This window comes from Anomaloglossus baeobatrachus, chromosome 12 (assembly GCF_048569485.1).
Source record: "Anomaloglossus baeobatrachus isolate aAnoBae1 chromosome 12, aAnoBae1.hap1, whole genome shotgun sequence".
NCBI lineage: Eukaryota > Metazoa > Chordata > Amphibia > Anura > Aromobatidae > Anomaloglossus > Anomaloglossus baeobatrachus.
Window position 1 is genome coordinate 135,321,727 of NC_134364.1, and position 9,580 is coordinate 135,331,306.

General features: G+C 45.4%; 1 protein-coding gene across 1 annotated transcript in view; it reads left to right on the forward strand.

Annotated features, from left to right (window-relative positions):
• Positions 1 to 7,816, forward strand: part of PLA2G4F (phospholipase A2 group IVF) — a 178,854-nt gene extending 171,038 nt beyond the window's left edge. Inside the window, exons 19-20 of the mRNA XM_075330911.1 lie at positions 3,660 to 3,846; positions 6,168 to 7,816. Coding sequence (XP_075187026.1) covers positions 3,660 to 3,846; positions 6,168 to 6,445 — 465 coding nt within the window. The 3' untranslated portion in view covers positions 6,446 to 7,816. The remainder of the gene's footprint in view (positions 1 to 3,659; positions 3,847 to 6,167) is intronic.
• The last annotated feature ends 1,764 nt before the right edge of the window (positions 7,817 to 9,580 follow it).

The window sequence follows — 9,580 nt, forward strand, 5'->3', positions numbered from 1 at the left end:
AAGAGAGGCCAAATTGGGGTACTATAGGAGTCAGTATTGGGCCCTTTTTTAATATATAGTACTGGTACACTTGACAGGTTTTCTTTAAAGGGGTTATCTGGCTTATTTTGACTTTTTTTATTATTTCCCTATTGGGCTACATTGGGGCAGGTAAGTAGATAGTGATCACTTACCTGCCCTGCTGTCAGCCCCTTTCCCCAGGCTCAGAGTGGTCATGTGACCGCTCCTGCCGCAATTTTGCTGCTTCCAGTCATTTCATGTCAACATGGGCAGGACCATGTTGACATGCAAATCTGGGAACAGCATGTCGCCGCCCTGATGGGCGGGTACAGTGCATGAGTCCCCGCCCCCCCCTTCCCTGCACCCTCCCACCCATTCCAACGCTCCCGTACTCTCCCCGCAACCTCTCCTGGCACTGCTGTGGGGTCCGTGAGCTGAGGGGAGGGGCCTGGCGGCTGCCCACGGTGTCACCGCCAGCACCGGGCCCCCTGCTCAGGATCGCACATTCAAATGTATCAGCATCACTGATGCCGATACATTTAAAAGCACTGATGAGAGGGAGCGCAGCGCTGCTTCTCATCACTGACTGTGCAGTCTGTGTCCCGCTCTCTGCCAGCCCTGCGGCTGCCCGCACTGCAGTATGAGCAGCTTCCACACACCACTGCAGTATCAGCAGCTTCTCACACTGCAATGCGGGCAGCTGCGGATGACGAGCGCTGCTGTCAGGAGGTTAGATGAGATCATTACCTGCTGTGACGATCTTTTGCACTCCTGACGTCAGCGCTGTTACTGCCTTCTATGCCCGCCGCGTTCTCACATCAAGTCTCGCGGGCGGCCCGAGACTGTCACTAGCGGTGACATCAGGGGATCCTGCGATTCTTCGCTGAGAACGCGGCGGGCATAGAAGTCAGTGACAGCGCTGACGTCAGGAGTGCAGGAGATCGTCACAGCTGGTAATTATCTCATCTAACCTCCTGATAGCAGTGCTCGTCATCCCCTGCAGTGACCTGGGCTGACCTAATGATGTTAGCTCAGGTCACTGCACTACTCTCCCAGCCAATGGGGAACATTCTATTCTTCATTGACTGGTACAGTGAGTATGTCGTGGGACCCCCTTATTGGATTACGCTGGACCCGAATTTGATTGTTCTTTTCAATAAATTGGTGAAAGAGAAAATGTGTTGAGGAGTGTTTTTTAAAATAATTTTTTTTTTGTTTTCAATTTTTTTTTTATTACTGACTGGGTTGGTGATGTCAGGTATCTGATAAACGCTTGACCCCAGGACCTGATGCCAGGTGACATTACACATTGGGCATCAACCCCATATATTACCCCGTTTGCCACCGCACCAGGGAAATGGGATGAGTTGGGGAAAAGCGCCAGGATTGCCACATCTAATGTATGCGCCACTTCTGGGATGGCTGTAGCCTGCTATTTTTAGGCTGGGGAGTGTCCAATAACAGTGGACTTCCCTAGTCTGAGAATACCAGACCCCAGCTGTCTGCTTTAGCTTGGCTGGTGATCCAATTTGGGGGGGACCCCGTGTTTTTTGTTTTAAACTATTTATTTAATTTAAAATAACAGTGTGGGGTGCCCTCTGTTTTAGATTACCAGCCAAGGTAAAGCTGCCAGCTGTGGTTTGCAGGCTGCAGCCGTCTGCTTTACCCTAGCTGGCTACAAAAGATATGGGGGACCCCACGTCGTTTTTTTTTAATTATTTATTTTTATATTTTTTGGCTAAATACAAGGCTAAGCACCCTTTAGTGCCACATGAAAGTCACTAAAGGGTGCCAGTTTAGAATATGCAGGGAGGTGGGACATTATATAGGTCTTTCTCATCCATCTATCTATCCCTCTGTTCATTCTTCATTCATCCCTCTATCTCTATATCTATCTATCCATCCCTATATCTACTCATCTATTTATCTTTCTTGCTGCTTCCGTTTTTTGCGGTCCGCAAAAAAAACGGAAGACACATGGATGACACACGGACCGTATACAGAACGGAACGGATGTCACACTGTTGCCACACGGATGCATCCATGAAAAAAACCGGACAGTTTTTTGCGGACCGCAAAAACGGAACGGTCATGTGAATGTAGCCTACATGTGTTCCCTATGGGGGGTAGGGGTTGGTGCAGAACGATGGTGGGGGGGTCGGTACAGAGCGCCGTGTGTGTGTGTGTGTGTGTGTGTGTGTGTGTGTGTGTGTGTGTGTGTGTGTGTGTGTGGTGGGGGGGTCGGTACAGAGCGCCGTGTATGTTGTGGGGGGTGCATAGCTCGATGTGGTGGGGGGTGCAGAGCCCAATGTGGGGCTGTTATTTCCAATGCTGTAGTGATAACAAGTCAATGCTGGGGCAGAATACTGACAGGGAATGTGTGTGCAGGGGGCGAGGCTGGCAGTGGGATGGGCTGGACACTGGGGTGGGCGGTGCCAGCTCTGACTGTCAGGTTCAGCACAGGAAGTGGTCATGTTTGCTGGATCTGAATGTAAACAAGGAGCTGCAGAGAATAAAGGGATAATTCAAGAGGAACAAAAGTTAGAAAACAAAAAAATAACAATGTAGGGGTGTTTTAAATAACAATACAGCACAGATTAGCTTAACAAAAATGTTTGAGTTTATGTCGGACAACTCCTTTAACACTTTTTGAACTTTTTAACTTGTGGCCACCACCACGCTAGGTCCTGACACAAATCAATCTACCACAAATGTTCTGAATACTGGGTGGTGTCAGATTCTATTGTGGGGATACTGGAGAGTAATCCCAAGGGAGAGTCTACTATGCAATACAAAATCCCTGATGTGAGAACTAGCACAAGCAATGAGCCGCTTTATTACATGAATCAATAAGGCAAAAATATCACATGTAACTGGAAAAAAAAATAATGAAGACTGAGGCCAGTACATGATGCGCTTTTGCCAAACTATAAAATACTAGAATAAAGATAAAGAACTAATTGTTCAGTTCTCAGGAAAAAAATGTTTTTGTAAAATCGCATTTGTTGCTGTATTTCACAATAAAAGCTGCTCTTGTTATTCTTTTTATACATCTGATGAAGCCGGTGGATTAGTGTGAAAATCCATGTTAGAATGGCGCTGTTGGAAAAACGTGCATATTTGCGGCCTTTTTTATGCGTTTTTTTTCTTGCGTTTAGTGGTGAAAATGCTGGCAAAACGCAGAAGCCATTGACAAGCTACAGATTTTTTTCTGCAACCAAATCTGTCAGGAAACATTCCTGAACGTGTGCACAGCACTTCGGGATTCTCATAGACTTTGCTGGCATAAAGACAAAAAAGTCTGCAAGAAAAAACGTGTTAAAAAAGCAATGTGTGCACACAGCCGAAGACCTCAGTAGCAGCACGGAGGCGTTTTGAGTTCAACTTTAAAAAAGAGGATCATGTAGCCAATCTGACACGGATTTCAAAGTAAGGTCACCAGCCTCATTAGGTTTAAAAGAGATATTTAATGATGCAATTAGGGAAGCAAATATTATAGCAGAGCAGTATAGTTTACTACAATCAGATTAATAGAAATATATGCATATAGCATGGCCAAGATACAAACCAGTATTGGAAATTACAAATGCCTCCATCTTAGACTCCAGAAAATCACTTTTATGTGAATCATCTTCCGTAATGTTTTCTATTACTTAAAGGTTCTTCATTTAACCTCAAACTACTGCAAGGAAAGAGGCATCGCGTTTCCCAGTATCTCGGTGACGGAAGCTGATGAGAAGCACCCGAAGGAATGCTACATGTTCATGGACGACACTAACCCAAAAGCTCCCATAGTGCTTCACTTTCCGCTTGTAAATGACACATTTCGCGCTTACAAAGAGCCAGGTAATTATTCACAGTTTCTGGTCATTAATTTCCACGGTTGTTGAATAAAATGTAAACTCCCACAGATGCCGTTGCACGGTTTTCATTGTGAGCCGTAGCAGATTTGCACCGGCCAGTCTTGATATATCTTGTAATGAGGGGCTGACGAACATTATCATTTACATTGAATAGAACATGAAAAACTGATTCCTTTAAGAGGACCTGTCCTGTGATTCATGCTGCCCAAACCACAGGCACTATTAATGCACGATTGCACACAGGTGTACTTTTCCCTGAAACGTTCTCGCATTTCAGAGAATATATAATTTGGAGGGGCGCGTGGCTTTTCCCAGCTCTGCTCCAGGTGAGTGATTGGTCTCCCCATGTGTGTACAGAGGTAGAGTCATGTGGAGCAGTGGAGCAGTGCGGGGAGTCAGGGCAGCACTGGACTAGTCCAGTCTCTCCTTCTAGACCCAGGCCGGATCTTCAAACTGTATTTTCTGTGAAATCCCGCAGTGCTCTGATGCGTTGTTCGGCCAGCATGAAACGAGTGACGGATTCCATTTATTGAGGAGACACCTAGGAGTCAGAGTTGTGCTTTCACTGCCTAAAATGTAAAATACAATTTGGAATACAAAATATTGTCACACATGACAGACATGTCACTGAAATTTCTGCAACTAAAAATCTACCAAACATCCGAATGGGGTCGCTTCTGCAATATTCACGTAGATTTCTGTGAGCACCAAATGAATGAAACTATCTCAGGAACCTAACAAATCACAAATGCAGTTGTTACAGCATGTAAAATGAGGACTTGGAGGGAACTTGTCACCAGATTTGGCCCCTATAACCTGGGGCCACCACCGGTGAGCCCTTATAGCATTGTAAAATACTGTATATAAGAGCCTAGGCCGCTTTGTATAACATAAAAATCACTTTATAATACACACCTAATGTACGGTGCAGACTGATCGGATGGGTCTCTCTGTTCTCCGGTATCGGCGCTCCTCTTTCGGCCATCTTTGTGGTTCTTCTGAAGTCTGAGTGCATGATGCGTCCTATGTCATCCACACAAGCCCGTAATGAGGTTCCGCGCAGGCGCACTTTGATCTGCCCTGAGCAGGGCAGATCAAAGTATTGTAGTGCACCTGCACAGGACCTCAATGCCGGCTTGTGTGGGTGAAGTAGGACACTTCATGCACCCACTCTTCAGAAGAAAAAGGCCAAAGATGGCCGAAAGAGGAGGCACTGTTACTGAAGAATGGAGACTCTGGATCACCATGCGGGCTGCCGTGAGACAATATCTCAACAGGCCCATCCTCTGTGATTTGAGTTATCCCAGTAGGATCGAAAGTAAAGCCATCTGGGGAGTACCACCAAATTTTCACCACTAATTTCATTGTGAGCTACGTTCTCCCAGAATGGCTGGATTAAAATGCAGTCCCATCAGATGTGTGCAGCATTGTTCCTCTCTCCCTCCTGCACCTCCAGCACCTATCAGAGATCTCTGGGAATATTGCATGGAGCGTATCAGGGCACTTGTACCATCGGGTAAGAATCTTAAAGTTGTTCTCCTGGGCGGCACAGGCGATGGAGAATTTGTGAGTGAGTATGAAGGTCTTTTGCCAGTCCTCATCAGGAATGGATAGCTCCAACTCTGTATTCCACTTCTCAGTGTACTTTAGACCCCAGTTATCTTTCTTTAGTCAAAAAGGAGAAACCAGAGAAAGAAGATGTCTTGGAGGATCCTCCACCAAAAAGAGTCATTCACACTAGAGCCAACCTGCAACTTTAACCATCATATTCGTGTTCATCACCACAAAATTAACGAAGTGTATCTATTTTCGTCACTGAACCAATTTGGCTGTAGAACAGTGTAACGCTTCACGATAATGTATATGTTTGGCAAGGTGCATGAAAAGGTTAATGAATAGAAAAAGAAACTACAAGTAGAAGAATAGTAACAATATGTCCTGGGGAGAACAAAATAAAACCATATACATGAGGTTTTAGACGGTTTATTGTTCTACCATTTTTAGGTGACGTTTTTGTGGGTTTGAGATACAAGAGAAATATTGAATTCTACCGTTACGTGTAACAGGTCTGCAGTGAGTTTTACAGATGCGTCATTTTTAAAGGAAACATTTTCAAAACCTGTTTCACCTATTTCAAGAATTTGCAGGTAGTAAGTGCAAAAAGGGGGAAAAAAACTGTGTCCAAGGGAAAAATGGATGGTATTTAACTCCCCGAGGAAGAAGAGGGACATTTTATTTCGTGTGTATTTTTTTCTGTGGAATTGATATGATAAACTGTTTTAATTGTTCTTTTAAATGTTACAGGAGTTTTCCGGGAAACAGATGAAGAAAAGGTTTTTGGGGACTTTGTACTTAAAAACAAAGATTCTCCTTACAGAACAAAAAATTTTACCTACGAGTTACTTGATTTTAATAGACTAGTAGAGATGAATCGTTACAATGTGTTGAACAATGGACAAATGATTACAAGCGCCTTCAAGGCAGCACTGGAACGAAAGAAACATAAAATGACCCATCGAGGATTAAACAAGAAAACAAAAAAAGTGAAGAAACCGGGCTCACAAACTAAAACAAGTGCCTAAATTAGCTTTAGTGTCTGGAAATTAGATGAATCAATATTCACTGAAAAATTAAATCTTCCACTTTACTGCATTTTTATAGAGTTGCTAAAGTTTGAATCTTCAATACTTCACTCTCCGGAGCGCAGATCACGGACCCGAAGTAGCAAAGTGTGTGAAAACCCAAATTTATGTCACTCTCAAAAATCTTTGCAATGACTGTAGCACAAGCCCCACCTCACAAGAAAGACATGACGGGACGTTCTGCTGCAGCTTACTATATTACCATCATTCACATGGTCTCATTATAGAGGTCTAAACATTTACAGAAACAACTTGCAGTTAGGGAAAGGAGAATACAGCTATATAGTGAGGAGAATGAGCTCTTAAGGCCCCGTTACACGCAACGACGTATCTAACTATATATCGCCGGGGTCACTGATTCCGTGACGCACATCCAGAATCGTTAGCGACATCGTTGAGTGTGACACCAATGAGCGGCCATTAACGATGGAAAATACTCACCAAATCGTCCATCGTTGACATGTCGTTCATTTTCAAAAAATCGTTGGTTGTTGAGGACGCAGGTTGTTCGTCTTTCCCGAGGCAGTACACATCACTACATCTGACACCTCGGGAACGACTAACTACAGCGTACCTGTGTCCTCAACAAGCACCTAGGTGGGAGTGACGGAGATGCGGCTGCTCTCTGCCCCTCCGCTTCTATTGGTGGCCTGCTGTGTGACGTGGCTGTGACGCAGCACGAACCTCCCCCTTTCAGGGGAGGTTGTTCACCACCACAGCGACGTCGTTAGGGAGGGCTGTACGTGTGACACGGACAAGCGAGATTGTGCGCCATGGGCAGCGATTTGCCCGTGACGCACAAACAACGGGGGCGGGTGCCATCGCTAGCGATATCTCTCCATGTAAAGCCCCCTTTAGTTACATAGGTTGAAAAAAGACCTTCGTCCACCAATTATACGTTTTGTCACTAAATCATTTATAGCCGACAATGTTGTGTACACTTTCAATGATGACCTACTACACTGTTTTTCACTATCACATGTACTGCTATGTTATCTAAAAAAAAGTATGCCTTAAGTAACTATGTTGAATCGCCGAGTAATACTGTGTGTTCATTTTCTTTTAAAAATCTTTTCTGTTAATTTGTTGTAACAGAAGTAGGTTGCCAGAATAGGAGCAAACAAGTACCTCTGGAACAGAGAAGGTCGCCAGGGACTGTACAAGGGAGCACCACTGGAACCAATGCACGCACGGGGCACAGGGCCCTAGGTCAGGCGACAGTTACACACAGCCTGGCAAATTCCTGCACAGTGGAGGGACCTGCATGGACTTCACTGACCTACAGATCCAGATTTCAAAAAGTTCCTATTCTGTCGAATACACTTTTGTAAAATTTGAGAATTGAATTCCACTCGATTACATTTTCTCCTCTCAACTTCCCACAAATCTCATTCCTTCTATGTATTTACCAAATATTTTGTGACCTGACATGTCTGTAAATAGGAGGCACAAGGGGCGCTGTAATCGTGGTCCGGGTGTTGTACGACCCCGTGGCCACTGCTACAGGCAGATAATCGAGCCCACTTACTTGGCGCTCAGGGTGACGACATTCTTCTTGCTTCAGGTGCAGGGACAAACAAGGAGACCACACGGACGGTTTCTCTCTTCATTAACACAACGTGTTACTGTACTTTCTGAAGAAAGAGTTCCATACTACATGAAGTCACTTAAAACAGTCTTTCTTTTTATCCATTCCTTATTCCTGTGCACTACTCAATACTCCTTCTGGCTGCACTCTGTTACCAAGCATACGACCCAGTCTACCACCCGGTGTCCTAGCCACACTCTCTTCCTGGTGCCCGGTGGGTCCCACAAATCCTCTACGTCGCCCAGCAGGCCGCCGACAACAGATCTGCTCGTAGGGGGACCGGTCCACCGACGGCACCACACACCCTGCCCCTTAGGCAGTCATCCCTTCACTCCCTAAACATTTCTCCCCTCCCAGGGATTTAATCTCAATCTTCCCAGGGGTAAAACTTGTACTTAACCCCTGGTGCACTTGCGGTGACAATGCAGCCGAGCTACCCAGCCTTACTGCATTTCACCAACATTTCTAGTTAACAACTTCAATAACTCTGTTACATCTTGCTTTTTGTAAACCCTTGTATCTTAAATTACTATAACAAAAGGTCTTCTACCTAACATATTGCACTTAAAGGCATATGGTCAGACATTACATCCAATATAATGGAAAGGAAGGAGTCTTGCGAGGATAATTTGCATATTCCCAGTGCCTTCTGGGATAAGTGAAGAGTCACCGCGAGCTCAAGGAGAACCGGGTTTTGGCCGTGCGGCGCGCGAATTTTAGCCTGTCTTCTTCATTGTGAGCGTGAGTGAGCAAAGTGTGAGCAAAAGTAAGTGTGAGTAGAATTGTTTGTATTTAGTTGTTTAATTACTTAACATTTGTTTAGTGCTATCCCCATTAGAAAATGTGCTCCACTATTGCTAATGCGATCCAGTGTGCATCTTGTCTCATGTATGCAGTCCTTGAAAAGCCGTTCGAGGGTGCATACTGTTGTTCGCGATGTGCGCAAGTTGCACGTTTGGAAGCCCAGATACTGGATCTAAATGAGCAGCTGGCAACTCTGAGATGCATTAGCAATATGGAAAGGAGTTTGCTGCTCACTGAGCAGCAGCTTGCTGGGTCAGATGTGGGGGAGGATCGTAGTAGGGAGCGGCAGGACGGTGAGGTAGGTAGCTGGGTGACAGTTAGAAAGGGGGGTAAAGGGAAAAGTGCTAGGAAGGCTAGTCCTGAACTGACACACCCCAATAGGTTTGCAAACTTGGCAGATGAGGGGGATGTCATTAAAGGGGTAGCATTGCTGCAGCAAGGCAGGACCTCTGAATGCCAGAGGAGTGTCTGCTCCAGTAAGGGGGGGGATAGGAGTGCAGGGCAGGCAAGACAGGTACTGGTAGTGGGGGACTCAATTATTAGGGGGACAGATAGGGCAATCTGTCACAAAGACAGGGATCGCCGAACAGTGTGTTGTCTTCCTGGCGCTCGAGTTCGGCACATCGCTGATCGGGTTGACAAATTACTGGGAGGGGCTGGGGAGGACCCAGCGGTCATTGTAC